Genomic DNA, 26,034 nt, shown 5'->3' with positions numbered 1-26,034 from the left:
TTTATATTCCGTTTACTCTTTTTGACCTTTTCAGAAAAGAAAACAAATTAAGGAGAACGTACTCCGCAACATTATTTTGTTCATTCTCAAATTTGAACCCAAAACTATAATTAACAATGATTTTTTTTTATTCACTTCACTATAATAGTTATTTTTCTTTATTTACATAATACTGAAATACAGTACATAAATACTTATGGGGTCATGGGTATGTGAATAGTGAAGTTCAGTATTCAAATAGGCAAAATACATAAGTTACCCCTCAATTATGGACCAAATCCCCATTACACACTTTTTACGGACAAAAATAACTCTACACACTCAACATTTTCAGAGTATGTCCAGTACACACTAATTTTATATTTAAGCATCTCAGAAAAAGTGAGGCATGTCACGCACCAATAATATAATGCCATGTGTCATTAATTTTAAAATAAAATAAATTAATATAAAATTATAAATATACCTCTTAATTATTATCCTCCCATCTCTTTCTCTTCTCCTCCAAATTTCTATTGACGCTGTCCACCATAAAAACATCCACAATTATCACCTTCCGATTACAAAGCAAAATCAGAAACGCAAGTACATTAGTCATGACTTTGTGAGTCCAGATTCAAATCTAACACAGGAAATAGGATGCAAAACTCAAAACTCCATTAAAATTGGTTATGGCGAGATCCATGGCTGCTCGATTCACTCCGATAGAGCCAGTCAAATCTCGGCTTCTTTTGGCTCATCTCCTATATCCCTCAACCACCAAATTAATATCCTACCACATTAAATCTGTGTTCCTAAGTTGTTACTACTAAATTAAGATTCAAACTCAAATCTATAAAATTCTCTTATATAGATTCCTTATAACTTTTTTAATCAATTTCTTCCAAAGTCTTTTTATATTATTGTTATTCTTAAAATTTTGGACAGAAAAGATGGGAAAAATGGGTAGGGAAAAAGACAAAAATGGGGAAAGGGAGAAATGTCAGCAACGAACACATAGGGAAGGGGTTCTGGGGAAGAAGAACAGGGAGGGGGTGGGAAAAAATGAAGGAAAATAAAATATTTTTTAAAAAAGCAAAAATTAAAATTTTGACACGTGTCCTTTAAGTAAGAACTGGGACAAAAATTCTTCCGTTTAACGCGCTTATAATTTTTATTAAACACGTGTGTTGCCACATAGCAAGAGTAGTGTGTATTAGATACACTTTGAAAAGGTTAAGTGTGTAAAGTTATTTTCGTCCGCAAAAAGTGTGTAACATGGATTTGGTCCATAGGTAAGGTGGTAACTTATGCATTTTGCCTTAACAAAACTATAAAGTGTGACAGTGTATCATGTGAAATATTAGTTCACATGTGCATGGTACCTTGCGGTACTACTTATACAGTGTAAGGCAAAATATGTTCATATTAAATACTCGCATAATAGAGCGACACGTGGAATCAGAGGCAAATGGAAAGTGAGACAGATGGAAATCAAGTCTGGGGCAGCAATCTCGTTTGTCCCCAAAGGGAATATTGCCCATAAAGACAAATAAATGCTTGCCACCCAGTAACATTCAATGGAAAATATTCTATAGCATTAAGTACATAGTCCGTTACAGAGAATATGGCATTCATAGCTTGTCGTTACATACTTTTCAATGGCCCTCATAATTGTCATTTAAGAGGGGCTTGATCCTAGGACCTTATTCCCTATGTGCAACTATAAATAGTGAGTTCAACAACCATTATAAGGAGGAGAATTTTTTGACAAATTCATGCTATATATTGTTCAAAATTTCAATAACATTTTGTTTCTTGCTTATCAATATTATTATTACTACCTTCGGAAGCTCTACTCCTGAAACCAAGCTATTTGTTGTCTTATCTCGATTTCAACGGTAAGTCTTACATTCTTATTTAATTTATTTATCATTTTGGGATCAAATCGATTCGCTTGTCTATTAACCACATATAAAATTAACTGTATCTTTTTACGGGTAAACAGTTTGGTGCCCACCGTGGGGCTTAGACAGTTGTATAATTGAGTTGATCCTTGCATCTATTACTAACCTGTTTGATTCTTTGTTTCTTAGCAAGAAATCATAAAAAAAAAAATAGGAGATAACGATGTCAACGTCGCACACAACGTTGAGTCCCAAGGAAATCAACCTCAACATGAAGACTCGATTAGTGATACCCATAACGAGGGGGATGAGGCCACGCCGGTCCACGACGGGCAATATCCACGACATGTTCGGGAGGTAACTCCCGATGATGCTGAAGACGAGCATGTCGCGAAAATAATAAGAATACTGAGGGAGAAACAAAAAGCTATTATGGACTATTTCTCGCAACATGATCATGTCATGATGGAGTTGAGGCAGGCGTTGTTGGGTGCTTCCAACAATGCAAATGGACGAGGCAGTTTCTCATGGTGCTCCCGCAAACCAAACAACATAGAGGGTTGATAATAATACCCCAAGAGGCGAGGTCGGCTTCGACAGGGCTGGGGGAAATGGTAGCGGATATGGTAACAATAATGAGAATAATCCCTTCAAAATCAAACTCATGCGGTTTATGAGGGAAATAAACACTCGAATGGACCAAATCCCGGGTGCGCCACAGTATTGAAAGGACCGGATTCAAAGAAATACACTCAGTTGCCCTTCAAACCAAGCGCGACACCAGAGTTGATCCCGAAGCGGTTCAAGATGCCAGACATGCCAAAATATGATGGGACTTCGGATCCTCAGGAGCACATCACCACCTATACAACGACGGTGAAGGGAAACAACTTATCTTCACACGAGATTGAGTCAGTCTTATTGAAGAAATTCGTGGAGAGGGATCCTAATTTATGGTGCGAGTACCATGGGATCAACGGCCTACAGACTGGGGACTGCCAACATTTGTGTGAGGAGGTGGCAACATTGTTGAAAAATAGACATCTTAGAGAGTTCTTAAGTGACTGGGCTAAAAATAACTACGGTCGCAACAGGGATAACGCTGAACCCTCGAAAGCAAGAGAAGATCCCCCTCGTCTGACGATCAACATGATTTTCAGGGGGAACGAAATTAATAGTGTAACTTTCTCGGCAGCGAAAAAAGACGAAGGTATCGATGACCCATAGCAAGAGACTCTAGGAAGTCGCTAAGGATGAAATCACCTTCACGGAGGAGGACACGGATGGACTCCTACTACTACACAACGATGTCTTGGTAATTTCTCTTAGTTTTTTAGATTTTAAGATTAAACGTGTTTTGGTGGACCCAGGGAGTTCAGCAAACATTATCCAGTGGAGAGTGCTGGAATAAACCAAGCTAACCGGAAGCATTATTTCGGCCACAAAGCTCCTCGTCGAGTTCAATTTGGCAAGTGTAACAACCCGAGGGGAAATCCTACTGCCCACAAATGCGATGGGGTAATGAAGACGACCCTTTTCGAAGTAGTAGATGACGATATGGGTTACAATATTATTCTTGGAAGACCATGGTTGCATGAGATGAAGACTGTGTCATCAACATACCATCAACTTCTGAAATTCCTAACCCCGGAGGGAGTTAAACATATAAGAGGAGATCTACCGGCAACAAGGGAGATGAACGCGATCTCAGTTTCCAGTAGCAAAGAGAAAGAGCATGCAGCATAGCAATTACAGGAGCTGGTACATGCTCTCGAGCCAAACGAAGACAACATGGGGGAGGAGTCATCAGAATCTTATCACGTACCAAGATATTTCCAAGTACCAGAAGAAACGGACGCAACCAAATCTACAGCGGAAGAACTCGAACAAGTCGCATTCTTTGAGAAACTCTTAGAGAGGAAGTTCCACTTGGGGACATGACTAAACCCCAAGCTCAGGTCATGATTTATAGAATTCCATAAATTTAACATTAATTGTTTTGCGTGGTCGCATGCGGATATGACAGGTATTCCGCCAGAAGTAGTTGTGCATAAGTTAAGATTGGATCCTAACATCCCTCTGGTAAGGCAGAAGAAACGCCCTATTGCCAAGGTCATAAACAAATTCATCAAAGAAGAGGTAACTCGATTGCTTGATATCGGTTCAATTTGGAACGTAAAGTATCCTGATTGGCTAGCTAATATAGTAGTAATTCCAAAGAAGAAGAATAAATTTCGCATGTGCGTAGATTATAATGATATAAATAAGGCATGCCCAAAAGACTCGTTCCCACTGCCAAATATTTATCAAATAATTGATGTGACGGTCGGGCACGAGTTAATGAGTTTCCTCGATACTTATTCTGAGTACAACCAAATCAAGATGAACCAGGAGGATCAGTAAAAAACTTCATTCATAACGAACTTCGGCGCATATTGCTATAATGTGATACCTTTCAGGTTTAAGAACGCCGGGGCCACTTACTAGAGGCTTGTAAATAAAATGTTTGAGAAACAAATTGGGAAAACCATGGAAGTTTATATAGATTATATGCTGGTTAAGTCTTTAAACACAGATGATCATCTTAAACACCTGCAAGAAACCTTTGACATCCTAAGAAAGCACAACATGAAGCTTAATTACCCCGAAATGTGTGTAATCGAAGTCAACTCTAGTAAATTCTTAGGATTTCTAGTGTCACAAAGGGGGATCGAAGTTAATCCTAAAAAAATTAAAGCCATCGAGGACATCCCTGACCAGTTATCAAACATGAAAGAGGTTCAAAGGTTGACAGGAAGACTGGCCACTTTAGGCAGATTCATTTCCCGGTCTTCAGAAAAATATCATCACTTCTTTTCACTTTTCAAAAAGAAGAACAACTTCGAATGAACTCCAGAATGCCTACAGGCTCTGAAGGATTTGAAAAGGTATTTATCGAGCCCTCTATTATTATGGAAATTGGAGGAAGGCGAACAATTGCCGATTTACTTAACAGTCTCGGAGGTAGCGGTAAGTGTCGTTTTAGTCTGTGAAGATGAGGGTACACAATCTCTTATTTATTATGTTAGTAAAATTTTAATGGGAGCAGAAACTTGCTACCCATATCTCGAAAAATTAGCCTTAGCTCTCGTAGTCGCCGCTCGAAAGCTTAGGCCTTATTTCCAATGTCATCCGATAGACGTGGTGACAACCTTTCCCGTGCGGAATATTCTTCACAAACATGAACTTTCAGGTCGACTGGCCAAATGGATAGTCAAAATGAGTGAAATTAACATAGAATATAAACCAAGAACTACGATTAAATCACAAGTTTTGGCCGACTTTGTGGCCGATTTCAGTCCAGGATTGCTGCCTTTGGCTACCAAATAAGCAGTGATGGTGTCAGAATCGACATCAGGAGTCTGGACCTTGTTCACTAACGGAGCTTCCAATGTGAAAGGGTCCAGACTCGGTGTAGTACTAATCACGCCTTAGGGAGAAACCCTAAGGCATGCCATAAGAACTACTCCTCTAACTATAAATGAAGCCGAGTATGAGGCTTTGATTGCAGGACTCGAGCTGGCCTGGGGACTGGACTCCGAGGTTATGAGGTCTACAGAATCTTCGAAGTCAAAGTGGAATGCATGAAATAATATGTAGTGAAAGTCCGGGCTCTCCTCGCACTGTTCAGGGAATGGTCAATAACCCACATCCCGAGGGAAGAAAACGTGAAAGCAGACACACTAGCCAATCTGGGATCGTCCACAGAAATAAAGGGATCGGACTCCGATACGGTCGTGCAGCTTATGCATTCGGTATTGGACGTAGACGACTATTATGAAGTAAACGCGACCAATTTGGTTTGGGACTGGAGGAATGATATCATTGGCTATCTCGAGCATGGAAAGTTACCTGAAGATCCTAAGGCATCTCGGGCGCTACATACTAAAGCAGCTCAATACTGCTTTAGGGGAGGTCAATTGTATAGAAAAACTTTTCAAGGCCCGTTGGCTCGATGCTTAGGAGCCTCTAAAGCTAATTCCGTCATGAGAGAAGTTCACGAATGGATCTGTGGAAATCACTTGGGTGCGGACTCCTTGGTATTAAAGCTCATTAGGGCAGGATACTACTGGCCCCGGATGGAACAAGACGCTAAGCATCATGTTCAAAAATATGATAACTGTCAATGCCATGCATCCTTGATGCACCAACCGACAGAGTTATTGCACTCGGTTCTGTCACCCTGACCATTCATGAAGTGGGGAATGGACATAGTCGGTCCGCTATCGCCGTCCCCCGGTAAGGTAAGATTTCTTTTGATTTTAACTAACTACTTTTCTAAGTGGGTTGAAGCAAGTCCTTACCAGAAAATTGGCGAGCGCGAAGTGGTAGATTTCTTGTGGGAAAACATAATTTGTAGGTTCGGGATACCAAAAGAGATAGCCTGCGACAACGTGCCACAATTTATAGGCACAAAGGTCACAAAATTCCTTGAAGACCTGAAAATCAAAAGAATCACATCATCACCTTATCACCCGAGCACAAATGGTCAAGCAGAATAAATAAACAAGGTGATTATCCAAAATCTCAAAAAGATATTGGAAGCAGCCAAACGCAAATGGCCCGAAGAGCTACTGGGAGTGCTATGGGCTTTATCGAACAATGGCAAAATCGAGCACAGGGGAGACACCTTTATCTCTCGTATACAGAGCAGAAGCCTTGATCCCGATGGAAGTAGGAGAACCTACCATGATATACTTCCGGGCGGATGAAGAAGCGAACAATGAAGCATTATTGATCATATTGGAGCTGCTGGACGAATGCAGGAACTTGGCACATATAAGGATGGCGGCCCAAAAACAGAGAATGAAAAGATATTACAATCGAAGAGCCAATCTCCATTATTTTCAAAATAGGAGACTTGATTTTAAGGAAAGTAACTCAAAATACACGGGATCTCAACGTAGGAAAGCTAGGTCCAACATGGGAAGGACCCTACTGGGTTTCAGCTGTCACTGAAAAATGATCATACGAATCAGAGAATCAAGACGGAGTAAAGTTCCCGAGAAACTAGAATGTGGCACACCTCAAAAGATGCTATTGTTGATAAGCATCGCCTATACTGAAAGTATGTGCTGCACCATTTTTTCCTTCATCCAATTTTTGTCCCAATTGGGTTTTTCTGGCAAGGTTTTTAACGAGGCAGCAACGAAAATCATACTACGAAGGAAGCTTCGTCAACGTAAATAAGACCTTTAAATGATAAGGCACGCAAGCAATGAGCCACTACAGGACAGTTAGATAATCCTTTGCTCGATAGCAAAGTTCCTACTGGGAAATAAAGCTTGCTATCGGGCCAAAGGTTACCCGACCTTTCACGAGCGCAAGTCACCGGGGGTGGTTAGGTAATATTTGGCTATGTAGCAAAGTTCCTAACGGGAAGCGAAGCTAACTATCGAACCAAAGGATATCCAACGATTCACTAGTGGATTCTTCAAAGGAGCAAGACTTTCACTGTTCAAATTCGCATTCTTCGCATTTGAACACTAGGGGGGAATGATATGAGAATACGACAACATGACTGCCACATCAACAAGGACTATGAAATCCGAGAACAAAGTTTTATCATGGGGACCGGTGACTGCACGGCCAGCCCCATAGAAATAAGTTGTATAAATTAGCCACAAGTAATGGCAATTTCATTTTAGCACAATGAATGCTTATGTACTTTTGAAAATGGAAGGAATAAAGTAAAGTCCTTTTATTTTTATCTTGTTTCTTGTCCGAACGATAAAATAATTTTATCATTTTAAAAGTTAAACAAGTACTTCAAATGCTAGTGCCAGAATGAACATGAGACATACTCTTCAAGAGTACTGTAAAAATAAGAGGGCGCACTCTTATGAAATCCTCACAGTAAATTGGTTCCGGAAGAACTTATGCCCGGAATCAAAATGCTACCGGGGGAAAATGCACCCGAAGCCTTGCATAATTCGACGCAAAGAGAAAAACTTGCACAATACTTAAACGAAAAAGTACTTCTATATAACAACGTGCGATGCAACACAAGTACCAAAGTATGAAGTAAAAAACAAAAAGGAAAGAAAGCAAAAAAAGCTAAACTACTGCATCCCCAGAATTCGGGGGAAGACAAGCATCTGCGCCCTATGAAAAGTAGGTGGATCTGCCACTGGCTCGAGGTCTTGACCTTCATCATCATCCCCTTCAAGTTCTTCTTCAGTTCCCAAGAACTCAGAACCGAAATCAAAGGAATCAATCGCATTAGGTTGGAACGAGAGACCCCTTCGAGTAGTTGACTCCAGTTCACGGGCCTTAGTGGTCTCGGCATCACCTGCTTGGGCCTATTCCAAGGTTTTTATCCTCATGCTATACATAGAATATGATTTTTCAACAATGAGGGAAGCCGCTCGGCACTGAAGCTCTTCCTAAAGCTAGTCAACCTCGGTCAAAAGTTTATTTTGCTCGGATCTAGCGGCTTGAAAGCTAATATCAAGGTCACGGATAGTGGAGTTATAAACCTTATTATGCTCCATGACCTTATTATACTTCTCCTCTACAGCAGCAGTCTCTTCAGTTTTGGAGTTCAAGGCTGCCTCCAAATTATTTATTCTTTCAGTAGAGGCAGTCTTACGATCAACAGCTGCAAGAATAACATTTTGGACCTCAGACCATTTTGCTTTGGCCTCTTGAAGTTGTACCCTTAACAGGGTGGTCTCTTGACTGAGGGTCACCACTTCTTGCTCGCTCTGCTGCAACCGAGCCTCCAACTCAGTGGCCTTGGCAGCTTGTGCTTCCAGTTCCGGGAGGCGAGCAACAATTTGATCTCGCTCGACCAAAAGCCGATCCCTCTCGGAGGTGAGTTTTTCTTTATCGAGGATCAACCTTTGAAGGCCCTCGGAAGCAAGGAAGTTATCCTGAAGAACAAAAGTTCAAATAAAAAAATCATGTCATAGCAAAGCTAGAAAAAATAGTAGAAGGAATAAAGATCATATCGCTGCTGCGTTGTGCATGGCATTGTTTACCATACACTCTCCCGGGAGAGAATGTATTTTATTCCTATCTTTCTCTGAAGCCAAAGGCTTCAGGTAATTAGCAAGTTCCACCGGCTGGAACAACAGATGAAATTCGGTAGAAACTGATAGGGAGACGTTCCTCCTCCTCTGAGGATCTGCGGAGGGGGCCGAATAGTTATGCCCCAAATTTGCATGGACTGGGTACTTGGAAGGAGGGACATCCTTCTCTCGAGTGTCTGCGGCCAGTGGAAATGATATAATAGTTGCTGGTTGTGAAGAAGGAGATGAAGCTGATGGCGTTGTAGGTTGAGAAGCAGCTGCGACAAAAGCAGTGCTAGTTATTGGTTGCTCATCAACCGAAGATGGAAGAGGCCCGGTACTCAGCCTCACAGTACCAGGAGCAGCGATTGGGGATCGGACACGGGAGTTGGCATGCTTTATCATATCAAATTCCCCCTAGAGCGCTGAGGCGTCGTCATCAGTTATATTATTAGCTCAGCAAATTGAGCATTCTGTTGAGCTGATGAAGGTCGTCGTCTCCTCTGTAGGGAAGCCCCTTCATCACTGGCTTCCCCATTATCATCGATCACTACAGTGGCTACAACAGGCTCAGGCACGATGCTCTTCGCCTTTTATTTTTACCCTCGGCCGTAGAGGAACATCACATTTTTTGTTGCTTGTTCTCCGGTCGGGGACTCCGAAAGGAAGCACCTGCACCGGAAGCAGGTGCGACAACACCCGTTCGAGTGAAGGCCTCATGCATCAACCTCACCGCATCTGCGGGGTAAGCCAAACTGTCCTCCTCAGGGACAGTAACAGAGCCCTGTGGAAGACCTGAATTCAACAAAGGAAAAAGTTAGCCGATTTTCTTATATGTGAGATGAAAACAAGATAAGTTCGAGAATCAACTTACCATGATTTTTGGCCTTCCACCCATATTTGAGGGCCAGTTCTTTCCACTACAGGTTTAAGGCGTGGTGACATCCAAAATCTTCTGGACTCACTGGTCCAAACCTTTAACCCTTGGTGGTGTCCACCGAATTGCTGAAATAATAAAAAAAGAATGATCAGCGATAGCATGGAACAACCTTTAACTAGAAGAAAGGACAGACGTTGTACTTACGTGTACGATTCCATGATTCAGGAAAGAACGGAGTTATGGCCGGGATGATGTACCTGGTGGCAACTACAATGAACCGCTCCATCTATCCACGGTTGTGGTCATCATCCATGCTAGTGAACAGAGCATGGTGACCACATTTGCTGAAATTCATCATTCCCCCATGGAAAATTTTGGGGGAATAAAGGTTCATTAGTCGAGCCACGGAGAGCTCTTCCCCATCTCCCGGCATAGACGCCGAAGACATGCGACCATCTGCCACATAGAAGGGCTCACCTGTGCCAAGCAGACCTGGTAACGGAACCAAAACTCCAAGATAACGGAGTCAAGCCCCCCTCCCCCCCGCTCAATGAGAACGGGCCCAAAGTGAAGGGGTACGTGTAAACGTACGTAAAACCCTTCTTAAGGAAGGTTACCTGCTCCGCTAGATCAGGAGCGATGATGTTCAAATCGTGGCAACCATAGTCTTCCTTCACAACAGGGATGCTAGAAGGATGGATGGAAGAAGGATATACACCAACAACCCATGTGTGGGAGTTACTGAATCGTGGGATGTCGCGTGTTCGGGACATTAAATATAGAGAGACGTGCATCTAATCAAGCGTCAGAAACTTTTCAGAGGGGGTCAGAGAATTTCCCGCCAAGAAAGGTATTTGTATCTACACCACCTTCCCGGTGACAAAAGGACGTGCCACCGGAAAGTAGGAAGACTATCTGTATAGGACAAAATATGTTCATATTAAATACTCACAAAGCGAGACAGATGGAAATAAAGTCCGGGGGTAGCAATCTCGGTTGTCCCCTAAGGGAATGTTGCCCATAAAGACAAATAAATACCTGCCACCCGGTAACATTCAATAGAGAATATTCTATAGCATTAAGTACATAATCCGTTACAGAGTATGACATTAATAGCTTGCCGTTACATATAATTCAATGGCCCCCATAATTATCATTTAAGAGGGGCTTGATCCTAGGACCTTGTTCCCTATGTGCAACTATAAATAGTGAGTTCAACAGCCATTGTAAGGAGGGAAATTTACTGGCAAACTCATGTTATATATTGTTCAAAAACTCAATAACATTTTGTTTCTTGCTTATTAATATTGTTATTACTGCCTTCGAAAACTCTGATCCTGGAACCAAGCTATCTGCTGTCTTATCTCGATTTCAATGCTAAGTCTTGCATTCTTATTTAATTTATTTATCAACTTGGGATCAAATCGATTCACTTGTCTATTAACCACGTATAAATTCAACTACACCATTTTACGAGTAAACATATACGAGGCACCAATGTTCCATTGCCAAAGTCAATAACTGTCACGAGCGATGCCATTACCATATATATCCAATAACAACCGCATGACATTCGACATGTACTAAACTTTGACCCACAATTCTTTAATATTTTTTTTATAAAAAATGCGCGATTAGATTTGATTTTAACCTTTCCAACTCTAACATCAAATATTATATGAAAATAAAATTTAAAAATAAAATTCAATGAATATAATATAAATAAAACTATCATAAAATCAATTTTAAAGATAAAAACTATTTTTTTTAAATTTTTTAGACGTATTGAAAAATTATTTGACTCTCGTAATTATTTGATTCAAAAAATAGATTTTGGTGAGAATAATAGTTTGTTTGGCCAAGACTTTAGAAGGAAAGAAAGCACTTCTAAGTAGGATCAGAAGTAGTTCGAAAAAAATATTTTTGGTAAAATACACTTAAAAATACTTTTTAAAAGCTTAGCCGAGAACACTAATTACTGCTCAAAAGTATTTTTCAAATTAATTAATCAAGTACAACTTATTTTTCATCAAAATATATTTTTTAAAAATATATTTCAAAATAAGCTAATTATAGAAGCTTAGTCAAACATGCTATAAGATACAAATTGCAAAGGCTCAAATGGAAGTGATACCCAATCTGTAATTAATCAAAGTTTAGGGGATACAAATACAATTTCTGTAAAGCAAAACTGAAAAAGACAGACAAACAAGAACTTGAAGCTATCTTTACCAAATTCCTTCAATATCCATCCTCCACACAACGCGTGTTCGAGCAGTATCATCATCATCACCTGCCTAACAATCGAAAGCTCTCAATTTATTTTTTCAATTAAATTACAAGGTGCCTCTTTTTCTATGCTTTTGGAATTTTTCCTAACAAAATGTATGTTCTTTTTCGCTCAGATTTTACCTGCTAATTTTTTCTTCCTTGCTAATTTTTTGATCTTGTGTTCATTTTGGTTCCTTTATTTCATTAAAAGATAAATTATTGAGTATTAGTGGGATTTATTTTTATGATAATTGTGTTTGCTTTATTGGGTAAAAATCTGATTTTTATTTTCTTGGTGGCTTTGGATATTTTTGTGGAGGGACAAATTATAAAGATTCTATCTTGGGGTTCTATTGGATTTGTTAAAGAGGCCAAATTGAAAGTTGGGTTGGACTAAAAATGCTGTCTTTAGTATTTTCTTGAACTCACTGCCAAAAGCAACATTTTGTACTTTGTAAGTGAATTCTTTTGATATATCTATAAAAAGGGGGATAGTTTTTAGTTTCTTCTCTTGGGTATGTAACTGGTGGATTTGGCAATGGATTGGTATGATTTCATAGTGTGTCAGTTTTACTAAGAGTTTATCTTGAACTTCAATAAATTTAGTTATATTATTTTGGGTGGTGTGTGAGTCAGCTTGGACGCACCTCGCCTATTCCACTTAGTGTTTTTTTCCTCCTCTGGGATTTGAACTTAAATATATAAATATATCTTATAGATTCAAAATATGAATTCTGTAAATTTGATGTCAAAGAAACACTGGTAGAAGTTGAGCTTAAGGGACACTATCTTCTTAGTGTAGTTTCTGATAGAAGTATTCTGTTTTTGCTAGGGGAATATGTAAATATTCCTTCTCATCTTACAGAAAACATTATTCATTGTTTGTTTTAGAATGTGTTTTGCCGAGGGTCTGTCGAAACAACCTCTCTACCTTCTCAAGGTAAAGGTAGGTCTGCATACACACTACCCTCCCCAGACCCCACTTGTGGGATTACACTGGGTATGTTGTTGTTGTTGTTTAGAATGTGTTTTGTATTTTTTGGACAAAATTGGAAGTGCATTGCGCTACAAAGAACTTGTTCATGTATTTACGATGCATTATCTGTATATCAAGAATTGTGTTGTAGTGATTGAACTTGGGAGTTGTTTGGTTAGAACGAACAAGAAAGAAAGGAAGGGAGTGGATGAGAAAGATAGTATGTTGTTAGTCAAAATTTACCGTCTTATTCATTATTTGCATTTGATTCTTTTTCTTTTTGACTTGGCCAAAAAGCACCTAAGACTTCTGAGATGATTTTTGTGTACGTGTTGCTACTTCCTAGTGTTGTTAGATCTTAATGATCTAAGTTCCTAATTTGAATTTATAACAGGTGATGTTGGTAGTACTGTGCCTTGTTACCGCTTAGTGTTATTACTTTTCTCTCTATTTTCTGGTTATTGCGTTGCTGGTGTTACCTTTCTAAATTCCTTTGCTGTTACTGATACACTGTCTCTTTCCTTCTTGTGCCGAGGGTCTACAGGAAACAGCCTCTCTACTCCTCCGGAGTAGGGGTAAGGTCTGCGTACACACTATCCTCCCCAGATCTCCGCTTGTGGGATCTCACTGGGTTGTTGTTGTTGTAACAGGTGATGTCGGCTGAGGAAGATATTGATTTTTCAGATTTAAAGTACCAACTGAGCCAAACACAAGTTAGTTGGAAGCAAGAGATGGAGAAAAACCAGTCTCAAGTAGATGCTTTGCAAGCAAAACTATTAGATGTAAAAGCTTGTATTCAGGGGTCAGAAGAAAATACAAAAAAGGAGTTAGATGTACTTTGGCGTAGAGTCAGAACTGCTGCAACATTAATGACGTATTTGAAAGCTAAAGCTAGAGTCATGGCTGTTCCTGATTTGGCCCATACGTCCTGCGGTATAAAAGAACTAGATGGAGTAGGAATTATTGATAAAAATGGTGTACCGTTGTCTAGTTGGTCAAGGGACATAGATCTCTCGTCTTTTAGTGATGCTGATGATGACACATGGATTAAACTTATGAGTAAACAAGATTCCTTTGATGAACAAGATGGATCTTATACGAGCGAATTACTCACCAGTGTACAAATGGTTACAGATGTTATGGAAAATCTTGTCAAGAGGGCTATAATGGCTGAATCTGAAACTGCTTTAGAGAAGGAGAAGGTAACAATAGGTCGTGAAGATATTCAAAGAAAGGCGCTTCAGATTGAAAATATGTCAGGTAAGTTAGAAGAGATGGAAAGGTTTGCTTTGGGTACAAATTGTATCTTGAATGAGATGCGCCAGAGAGTTGAAGATTTGGTCGAAGAAACTTCTAGACAGAGGCAGCGAGCTGCAGAAAATGAGCAGGAGCTTTCTCGTGTTAAAAGAGATTTTGAGTCTCTAAAATCCTATGTCAGCAGTCTCGTTAGTGTCAGAGAAACTCTTCTGTCATCAGAAAAGCAATTCCAGACAATTGAAAGGCTTTTTGAAAGGTCAGTATAACCCTTTCACTCGAACATAACATCCGTTATCATAAAATGAAGGCAGATCTGTTTAATCATCTGTTTAATCATGTTCTCTGCGTACTCGCGGTCAGTGTGCGTGTGCTATCGGAAGAGACTAATAATGTACTGACATAAAATACCTTTCTGAACAAGTTGCTTACCAATTCACCTAGATTTTGAATTTATGTCAACAGATTCAAAACCCTTAAGCATCTTTTCTAGCCATGTTTCTCCCACGACACCTGAGTGTTCTTTGATGGAGTGGGTTATAATTAATTCTCTTTGAATGTCGGTCATATGGTTCATACCATGTATCAGGCACTAGGTTGTTTGTTCTCAGCTTTTCTGATATGTGCAGAAACAATAGAATCTGAAAGACAAAATGAAGTAGATTGTTTGGATTAAGAATGAAAACCCATCCCTTTTTTCTTCCAGTGCAAAGTTGAATATAAACTAGCGCTATGGCATGTCCTAGGGCACATAACTTAGAACGAGAAGGTTTGACTGCAGGTTTATAAAGCTTTTCTTTGATTTAACTAATGACAGTAGTGATTAATCACCTTCTACCAATATTACAAATCAAGATGCTGGACTAATAGTTCTTAATAAAATCTGAACTGATCACTAAGACTAGAAGATTGAAACTTGCATTATGGACAATTCAAATCGCCGAATTTTAGTTCTAAAATATTAAGTGTATGTTATATTTCTTCAACCTCTACATAAAGTCAGCTTATCCTCTTTCTAAGTGATTTTTAATTGAAATTTGGAACTAAGTTATTTTATTAATAGTAAAGTGCAGTGCCCCTAGGGCTCTGGTCTATTAGTATGAGCGCAACGCGTGGTTTGTGGATTAGGCGCATGTCATGTATTCAAAGTTTGTTGCAAACAAAGGCCTGGTATTCAAGTGGGGAAGGGTAGGGGTGGACTCATTATCTCCCAAGTTTCGAACCTTACGCCACTTGTTCTCAGGGATTTCTCTGTTATCCAAAAAAGAATTAACTACAAAGTGTAGTATATCTTGTCTTTTCCGCTTCTCTTCGATGTATTTGAAATTATAGTTTAATTCACGTATAATTTAATAATCATTCATTTTGTTTAGATTTAAGTGGTAATGATCATATAATTACTGTATTACTTTTATTGTAACTTAATGCACTAAGTGATTTGCTTGTATAGGGTCTCTATCACCTTCCGTTCCTTTCCCAGTTCTCTTTCTCTCTCTATCGAACTTTATCCTTCATAAACACTGTGTGCGGGTAGATTATACAATCGTCACGTCACTCCATCTCCACTTGGTCTCTATAATTTGTCTTCAAATTGCCATGAAAAGTCTAACATCATCCTGACTCTTAAAGTTTCCAAATGATGTTAATGCTGGTTTATGTTAGATAATGTTCTTGCTTAGGAGACCTAGAGTTCTTGAAATGTTCCTTTTTGCTTCTCACAATGGGGTTGATTTTCCCTGCTGGGGGTGGGTGGGTGGGGGGATTACTTCTTCTCTGCTTGGTGTTTTATCCATTTTTTATCTGGATATACTTTTCTGACTAGGCTAAAAATTCAGGTCGGCCCTGCAATTTGCGGGGGATGTATTGTTGAATCATCTAGCCTGGCGTAAACTCGAATGTTGAAGTTCTGTACACTTGTAACCGACTAATATATTCTGCCCGTATGTCATTCCTGTTTTACTTTCCTGTATGTTGAAGTTACCAAGCAGTATAGAATAAAAGAGTGTGTCATGAAAATTAGAAAGTGCAGTTCAAAGGGAAAGAATGTGACATGAAAATCAGGATTTCTATAAGCTATTTGATAAAATTCCGCTGCTGTGTGTTGATGTGCGAACAAAGTCCTACATTGGAGGTTGATAAGAAAAATAAGCTACGTATAAGGCAGGAGATATTCTTAATGGTGTGAGGCCTTTGGAAAAACTGTGTGGGTTTAGCCTAAAGTAGACAACATCACAACTGTTAACAGTGTCTTTGAGGTTAGCTTAGCCTTATATCGGGTGTCAGAGTCGACAGTCGACAACTTAGTGATACAAGTATAGAAATGTCGGAGTGATGGCGTGGAACGGTCGGCTTACTGCCTTTGCTTGTCTACCGTCCAAATTACTGCATTTGCCCATAGTTGGAGACGCACGCACAAGAAGCTTGTGGATTTTGGTGTCCATAAGTACGTAGATAATGTGGGTAGCATTCTCCCGATAATCCCATATATCTTGGTGATGTACCATGAGGTACTTAGTTCGAGCAGGAGACTGTTGGGTGTGCCAACGAAGTCCCGTTGATAAGAAAATAAGCTACAAAAAAGGTGTAGGAATATTCTTTAATGGTTTGAGGCCTTTCGGCAAAAATTGTATGGACGTGATCCAAAGCGGACAATATAACACCATGATAAGAGTGTATGTGGGCTGGCTTAGCCCAACACTGTGTTCTGAAACACCATTGGGAAGATCCCAAAGAGCAGAGCATGTCTTTGGTTTCTTGCTGTATTAGAGCGAAATTTTGTGCTCCTTACAACTGGCTTTGTTGATTGCCGCTGCCTTCCTAATGGTCATAATAGTGTAATACTAATTAATTATATATATCTCACGCTAATTTGATGCACGAGAATAGAAGTCTAAGCACATCTAGTGGCTAATACTTGGTTTTTCTTCTCCGGAACATTAAGAGTAGTGGTCCTCGCAAGAATGATAATTGTAAAAGTTTGTTTTATATGTCACGAATAGTATATCGTTGTAATTAACAAATGCTAAGGTCCCATATCCGTGAATTTTTTATGTGTTCAGTTTGTTTTATGTGAACCAGGTTAACTGCGAAAACAACCCAATTGGAGAGCGAGAAGATGCAGAAAGAGGTTGAGGTCCAAAAACTTATGGAAGAGAATGTGAGGTTGACAGCTCTTCTTGACAAGAAAGAGGCACAACTCTTGGCCATGAATGAACAATGCAAGGTTATGGCACTGAATGCTTATAAGTAATATTCTGCTTACAGCCTTTGTCCCCTTGTGTTCTGCGTAAAAGGTTGTCGCAAGGTTTGACTTCCATAAAATCTTGTATTCTATGCATGCTTCTTTGAGAGGAACCTGCAACCATAGTTGTGTTGTATTTGCTCATTAGGTGAAGTAATTCAACTAACTAGATGCAATTTGCTCTTGAATTTGATGGAAAACTATTGCTGCGCCATGTTAGGCGCTTTCTGTTTTACCTCTTGCCTTTTCTTGAAATATGCTTTTAGTTAAAAGGAAATAGTTTACTGCTTAATGTACACTCAAGGATGAGGCCTAACCGTTAATAAAGTAGGTGAAAACTAGGGAGAACAGGATTCAAATTCTAGCAAAAAACAAAAAACACGATAGTTGATTTTTCGCATCTGCCTAGTACTTAATGGGTAGAGTTACTGTATACCTATTTTGATGAGAGGTGGCAGGTACCCCGTATATATGAGTTGAAGTGTGTGCAAGCAAGCCGATTGAACCCGTATATATGAGTTGAAGTGTGTGCAAGCAAGCCGATTGAACGCCACTATTATATAAGGAAAAAAAGAGAGGAAGCAAGGCAACAATTGATGAAACGACTGCCAAAGTCGACCGGTAATCGTGCGGTCCCGACTTATATTGCTGGCAAAGGGACGAAATGAAATATGGTGTAAGATGCATTCTTCTTCAATACATAACTCATAAGAAAATGTTAAATAGTAGCGGATAAAGATAACATTAATTTAAATTATCTAATATTATTTAGAAAATTATTATTTTTGATTGCCTACTATTGACTTCTATATAAGAAAATCTTGTTCCATAACAGCAGACTATTAGCTACCTTGTGCAAGTAATCGTAAAGGCTCAGCAGCACATTGCCTCCCAAATGCAAATAAAGCATTTTATTTTGTTGTGACACATTCTAAAGGAGACGACTTTCATTCGTTAAAAAAAAAAGACTTATAGTTGACTTGAATTGTGCGACTTAATGATCAACGAAGTTGGTGAATATCACAAAAGATTAAAGTTCAAATTCCAATAAAGACATCATACGTCTGATTTCTTCGTATTTCTTAAGTTTTGGTAGACAAAGTTACTTTATATCAATACATATAAAAAATTACATGTGCTATGTGAAACGGTCGAGTTGCGCACTAGTTAGCCCGACATACGGCTGGCTATAACAGTCTTCTTACCGTGATTGCCTGTTTTATCTTTTCTTTTGTATGGTTTTCGTGTCTGCCACAACCTCTTTAATTAAGGTTATCTACTCAATTTTCATGTTGTAGGCTTGTAGCAATAGTTGCATTATTGTATGTTGGAATGCTTTTGGGTAGTTGAGCATGAGGGATGAGTCAAGGCAGACATTAATTAGAACTTGGAGTTTGATTAGAGCGCGTAGATAATTTCATAAATGTTTGTCGAATAAATTAAGAACGTGATGTTAGGGGAGCCTTGACATAACTGGTGAAGTTGCTGCCATGTGACCAGGAGTAGTTTTGCAAAAATGCAGGGTAAGACTGCATACAATTGAACCTTGTGATCTTGCCCTTCTCCGAACCTTACGAATGACGGAAGGTTAATGCACCGAGTTGCCTTTTTCTTTTTGTTATGTCTTCTTGTACATGTTGACAAGCTCATCTCCTTTAGTATCTCCACATCACTGTCAAAATTAATCTCCCCTAACCATGTAGTAGAGTTCCTTTCATCCCTTTTCTCTATGTTGTAGATAAGATAAAAAGGTATTTTCTGGACAAGGTCAAAATGTATATTCTGCCACGTATAGGATAGTTATGTAAGTCTGATTCTAATATATAGAAGAATCTCACCCGGCCTTTGCTAATATATGGTAGGTTGTCTAAACTAAACCCATTTAGCCCTTTTTCGAACATGTATAAATGCAAGATACAGCACTGCACTGCCCTTTGCTAAAAAAAATGGAAGATAAAGTTTCTTCACAAAAAGTCTGACTTGAATTGCCGTAATGTACTTACATTTATGATTTTTATGTCATGTTTTAGTTTGTGACTTGTTCATATAGACATAGTTCACATTGTTATTATGTCGAATACAAAGTAATGGGCCATCATTCTCAATTCTAATTTGGTCTGTTCAATTATATAAAGTGGAAAAAATGAATATACATTTCTATGAAATCTGCATTTATCGTGGCAAAACATTAATTAATAAATGTAATGGTACACACATTTATTGAGTACTAGTCTTAGTGTACGTGTGTTGTACGTGTTTACTGCGTCAATAATAAAAATTATTGATAAACTATATTTTTCATCATATAAATAATACTCCATCCGTTCACTTTTGTTTGTCCACTATACTAAAATTACATTTTCACTTTTACTTGTCCACTATACTAAATCAAGAGAATTTTTTTTTCTCCGTTTTACCCTTATCATTAACTACTCATTCCCCAAATTATTTTTCAATACTTAATTTAATTTTTTCTTAAAGGACGTGCAAATAGTGACAGATTCAGAATTTGAAGTTAATGGGTGCTCTAGCGTAAATCTAACACTAGTCACAAATTATAGTCGAGGTATATTTTGGATTAATTTGGTCTAGTTAATTCAATTTTCTGTTCATAATTATCAAATCGAAATGAGCTCAATTCAAGTTTTTTGACTAGGTAAATATTCTGTATACACCATCAAAATAGAGAAAGAAAATTGGTAAAGCTTTTTGAATATTTTAACACGTCAAAATTGGGTCTAAGCTATGATACTCTTCGATTTACATAGATAGTAATACTTTTCTAACTTTATAAAATATCCAAATTCACGTCATGCTTTCATATCTCGGTTTATTATCTTCAACTATTAGCTTTCTAAGTTTTTAAGGAAAGCTTAAAGTGAAGTAATTGGAGTGTAATTTTTTTTAATTTAGAAATAATAGGTTTTAAAAATCTCAATATTAAATTGCAAACCTACTTTCAGACCAGTTTTCTCATAAGTTGGATAATAATTAATTGATTTTTGTTCTTATTCATGCGTAAACTTAACTTGTTAAATAGCATAAAAAAGAGAGAAAAATAAATTTAGTTTAGCCAAAATTATTCTAAACAGGGGGGAAGTACAAGAGATAAAATAAAGAGCAAGGAATGAGAATTGAGATGAATGGGGCGGTAAAACGAGAAAGAATGTGTAACGTGGAAGATAAATTTAGGCTACAAAAAGAACGGAAAATTGAAGGAAAAAAAAAAAGCCTTGCTCACACATAAGGCTGGCAAGTGGGCCGGTCCAGGTCCGGGATCAGCACGAGACCGCGGTCCAAACGGTCTAGGACCGTTAGGACGGTTTTAGTGGGCTTGATCCAGTCTCGTGGGTCGGTCCTATGCTTTGAGCCCGCTAAGACCGTGACCATTTGGCCCGCCAGAGACCGGACAGGGACCGGACCGGTCCCGTCGCGGGCCAAACGGTCAACTTAAAAAAAAAAATTAAAAAATTAAATATGTATACATATGTTGTTGGGGAAGAAGACCAAGGAAAGAAGAAGAGACGTGCAAATAGACAAAGAAGACATAGACAAATTAAGATATGCTTTTTGAAAAGTGATATGCTTTCTTCTTGAAAAGTGATATGCTTTCTTGAAGAATGATATATTTTCTAGGTCATGACAAACTTTTTTGTCTCGGGCCCACCATTATCTAACTTTTATATTTGATTTACTCTTATTTATACATTTTAATTGATCATAAAAGGACAAATTTTTTTTTATCCCAACTAACTATACGTGGAGCTTGCTTTGAAATCTTTAAGCTTTTGATTCTTTTGAATATGTAAAAAACTTTTTATATTTGATTTATAAAATATTATATTAGATATTTTTTTAACATCCTTTTGTCTCTAATTTATATTTAATTTTTTTTTAAAAATTCGTTAGACCCACTTAGCCCATTTAGCCCGCGGGCCGGAACCGTTTAGCCAGGGACCAAACGGTCCCGGTCCCGGGCCGGTCCCTACAAAAAGATCATATAGCCTGTTTAATTTGGGACCGGCCCGGGCCCGTTTGGACCGGCCCGCTTGAAGGGGAAGTGCACAGATAGCCACTGATTAGAGATGTCTTTACTTTTTAGCCACTGTTTTAAATGTATTTACTCTTTAGCCAGTGTTTAATAAATTTTTACCCGCCGAACAAAAATACCCTTGTGTATGTATTATGTAAATATTAAGGACATAGTGTCCTTAACTTCATGAATGTTGTGTAAATATTTAGGACAAAGTGTCCTGTTTTTGTACTTTCTGCTACTAAACTTTAGGACATCATGTCCTTAACTTCATATGTGCAGTGTAAATGTTAAGGACATGGCGTCCTTAACTTCATGTGTGCAATGTAAATGTTAAGGATATAATGTCATTAACTTGTATTTGCAACTTTTGTTGTTAAACTTTAGGACATCATGTCCTTAACTTCATATGTATAGTGTAAATGTTAAGGACATGGTGTCCTTAGCTTCATGTATGCAATGTAAATGTTAAAGACATAATGTCCTTAACTTGTATTTGCACATCCTGTTGTTAAACTTTAGAACATCATGTCCTTAACTTCATATGTGAAGTGTAAATGTTAAGGACGTGGTGTCCTTAACTTCATGTGTTCATTATAAATGTTAAGGACATAGTGTCCTTAACTTCATGAGTGATGTGTAAATACTAAGGACAAAGTATCCTATATTTGCACCTTCTGCTGATAAATTTTAGGACATCATGTCTTTAACTTCATATGTGCAATATAAATGTTAAGGACATGGTGTCCTTAACTTCATGTGTGTAGTGTAAATGTTAAGGATATAATATCATTAACTTGTATTTGCAACTTCTGTTGTTAAACTTTAGGACATCATGTCCTTAACTTCATATGTATAGTGTAAATATTAAGGACATGGTGTCCTTAACTTCACATGTGCAATGTAAATGTTAAATACATAGTGTCCTTAACTTCATGAGTGATGTGTAAATATTAAAGACACGGTGTCCTTAACTTCATATGTGTAGTGTAAATGTTAAGGACATTGTGTCCTTAACTTCATGAGTGATGTGTAAATATTAAGGACATGGTGTCCTTAGCTTCATATGTGCAATGTAAATGTTAAGGACACGGTGTCCTTAACTTTATATGTGCAGTATAAATGTTAAGGACATGGTGTCCTTAACTTTATGTGTGCAATGTAAATATTAGGACATCATGTCCTTAACTTCATATGTGCAGTGTAAATGTTAAGGACATGGCTCCCTTAACTTTATGTGTGCAATGTTAATGTTAAGGATATAATGTCATTAACTTGTATTTGCAACTTTTGTTGTTAAACTTTAGGACATCATGTCCTTAACTTCATATGTATAGTGTAAATGTTAAGGACATGGTGTCCTTAACTTCATATATGCAATGTAAATGTTAAAGACATAATGTCCTTAACTTGTATTTGCACATCTTGTTGTTAAACTTTAGGACATCATGTCCTTAACTTCATATGTGTAGTGTAAATGTTAAGGACGTGGTGTCCTTAACTTCATGTGTTCATTGTAAATGTTAAGGACATAGTGTCCTTAACTTCATGAGTGATGTGTAAATACTAAGGACAAAGTATCCTATATTTGCACCTTCTGCTGATAAACTTTAGGACATCTTGTCCTTAACTTCATATGTGCAATGTAAATGTTAAGGACTTGGTGTCCTTAACTTCATGTGTGTAATGTAAATGTTAAGGACATAATATCATGCAACTTCTGTTGTTAAACTTTAGGACATCATGTCCTTAACTTTATATGTATAGTATAAATATTAAGGACATGGTGTCCTTAACTTCACGTGTGCAATGTAAATGTTAAATACATAGTGTCCTTAACTTCATATGTGTAGTGTAAATAATAAGGGCATAGTATCCTTAACTTCATGAGTGATGTGTAAATATTAAGGACATAGTGTCCTTAGCTTCATATGTGTAATATAAATGTTAAGGACGCGGTGTTCTTAACTTTATATGTGCAGTGTAAATGTTAAGGACGCGGTGTCCTTAACTTTATATGTGCAGTATAAATGTTAAGGACATGGTGTCCTTAACTTCATGTGTGCAATGTAAATATTAAGGACATAATATTTGCAACTTCTGTTGTTAAACTTTAGGACATCAAGTCCTTAACTTCATATGTGCAATGTAAATATTAAGGACATGGTGTCCTTAACTTCGTATGTGCAGTGTAAATGTTAAGGACATAGTGTCCTTAATATTTACACATCACTCATGAAGAAAGGGTAAAAAAGACTTTTCGTATCAATTTTAATAGAGTAGTGGCTATTTTTGCTCAACATTAAAAACACTGGCTAAAAAATAAATACCACTTAAAAAAGTGGCTATATCACGCTATTTCTACCCCGCTTGACCCGTTTAGATCCGGGACCGACCCACTTGCCACCCCTACTCACACATATGAAATTAGTGATACTGTTCACAATTGGAATCGAGCCTTGACTTGAAGAAAAAAAGTGCCTTTAGGACCAAAGCACCATATAACTCACTCCTTCATGTTAAATCTGTAAAGAATTTCTACATAATTATCAAAGTTTCAACTGAAGTTGGTGGGTGCTTGTGGGTGCTTAAGCACCCATAGAGATGCACGTACATCTGCCACTGCGTGCAAAGTAAAAAATGGATAATTAAAGTGAACGGAAAGAGTATTAATATCGTGTTTTAATCAAATTAAAATAATTTCAATTAAAATTTTTGAACTAAATATTAAATAATGTGTCACCACAAGTTGCTTCGTATTTACACAAAATTAAAATTTTGGCACAAAATAAAAAGAGTTAGAGCTTATATTATTTAAAGAATAATATTTGACTTTTCAATTTTCATTATTTATAAGTTAGTAGGTCTTTGTTGTTTCCTCTTTTTTATTTTTGGGTCTTCTTGATACATTTTTTGCCTATTATATTTTCAACTTCAATTTTTGTTGCACCGACTTTTATAATATCATGTAACTCCTATACAATTAAACGTCTTCCAATTTGATGCCCTCCATTTATTGTATTAAGTTTGAAAAGAAATAAATAAATTTTATCCACACTTATATTTATAATAAAATTGTTGTTAAAAAAATAGGCTAGGTAAAAGTAAGAATTTTACACACACACACACATACACACACACACACAAATATATTCAATTAACCTTATAATGTGGATTTAAGGATACGTGATTTCACTTAATACTAATTGAAATATGTAAAAATTAATGATAGAATTGTACAATAAAGTAAATCAAACTAGTATTTGAGTAGAACTCAACCCTTGAGTTAGAGTATCCTCGAACTGGTTAATGCAAGGACAATAAAAATACAATAAGCTGAAGAACAAGAGTGTGAGCGAGAAAGAAAATTATATTGCTTTTGTATCAGTTGCCTTTACAAAATGGTTAGAACTCCCCTTTATATAGTAGAGGAATTCTATATATGGTACAATTCTAATTACAGAAAGAAATCCCATGATTAGCTAAACAACCGTTCTTGATTCGATCCGTTCTGAGATTTCCGTCGTGATCTTCGACCAGTCGCGGATATCTTGCTTTTCCGTTATTACGCTATCTTCGGTATTGCTCGATGCCTGTCTTGTTTGGTCTCGATTGCTGTCGGCCTCGATCTTAGCAGGTGTCCCGAATTCCGAGCTCGGTACCTTGTCTTCGTGCCTTGACCCGATCCACTTTGGGGTTGACCTTTGATGCAACTTCTTGGTCTCGGTCAGCATAGAAAAATCAGGTGGACCCGATTTTAACCGTATACAGATAGTCCCCTCGTTTTTTGGAGTATAACGATAAGGAACGAACTGAGTCTTCGATTCTCTAGTTTGACCTATTATGACGTCATCATTGTCATGATGTCATCCTCGCAAATGACCGATAATATTCCATCAGTACGGTTCCCCAAATCATTAATGAGTGTCAGTTGATGGTCGGCCACTAGTGCTTTTGAACCGTTGCTGTAAATCCCATAAATAGGCCCTCTCTTCATTGATTCAAATTTTACTTTCACTTTCTTCTCCAAAGCCTTTACCTCTTTCAAGTTTTTCCATTTTGCGAAATTCTCAGGTTTTGTTGTTAACCTCTTCTCAAAACACTAAATCCTACTACTTCTTTTTTCAAACCTATACGAAAAATGGCAAAAACATCAAAAACGGTACCACAAAACGAAACTGCTTCATCTTCTCAACCGGCCAGCGGGAAAATGCCGGCGGAACCCCGTATTGAGGAGTGTATTCCCGAAGGGTGCGTGTTAAGCTCCAATTTCAAAACCGATAAGGTTTCATCGGTTCCAGGTCGATGCGAGCCTGTGTCAAGATATTTATGCTCGATAACAGAGAAATACCTCGAGCAGGTAAAGAAAGACTGTAACTGGGGGGATATAGAGGTGGTGATCCCGACCACCGAAGAGGACATAACTACCTATGCGAAAGGG

The 26,034-nt window shown here is 38.0% G+C and overlaps 1 protein-coding gene across 3 annotated transcripts; it reads left to right on the top strand.

The window, feature by feature from the left end:
- Positions 1 to 12,020: 12,020 nt before the first annotated feature.
- On the top strand, positions 12,021 to 17,795 carry LOC107776137 (uncharacterized). Of its 3 annotated transcripts, XM_075229791.1 has the most exons (4): positions 12,056 to 12,161; positions 13,610 to 13,640; positions 13,716 to 14,578; positions 17,398 to 17,795. In XM_075229791.1, exons 3-4 carry the CDS (start codon positions 13,719 to 13,721, stop codon positions 17,567 to 17,569), a joined length of 1,032 nt encoding a protein of 343 aa, XP_075085892.1. In that variant the 5' UTR covers positions 12,056 to 12,161; positions 13,610 to 13,640; positions 13,716 to 13,718; the 3' UTR covers positions 17,570 to 17,795. The 3 variants fall into 3 exon arrangements, with proteins under 3 accessions (XP_016451463.1, XP_075085892.1, XP_016451464.1); XM_016595977.2 differs by lacking the exon at positions 13,610 to 13,640 and having other exon boundaries at positions 12,021 to 12,161; XM_016595978.2 differs by lacking the exon at positions 13,610 to 13,640 and having other exon boundaries at positions 12,065 to 12,203.
- Positions 17,796 to 26,034: the final 8,239 nt, after the last annotated feature.

Source organism: Nicotiana tabacum, chromosome 14 (genome assembly GCF_000715075.1).
Source record: "Nicotiana tabacum cultivar K326 chromosome 14, ASM71507v2, whole genome shotgun sequence".
Taxonomy (NCBI): Eukaryota; Viridiplantae; Streptophyta; class Magnoliopsida; order Solanales; family Solanaceae; genus Nicotiana; species Nicotiana tabacum.
The sequence above is the reverse complement of the archived record's forward strand: the minus strand, read 5'-3'. Positions and strand labels throughout refer to the sequence as shown.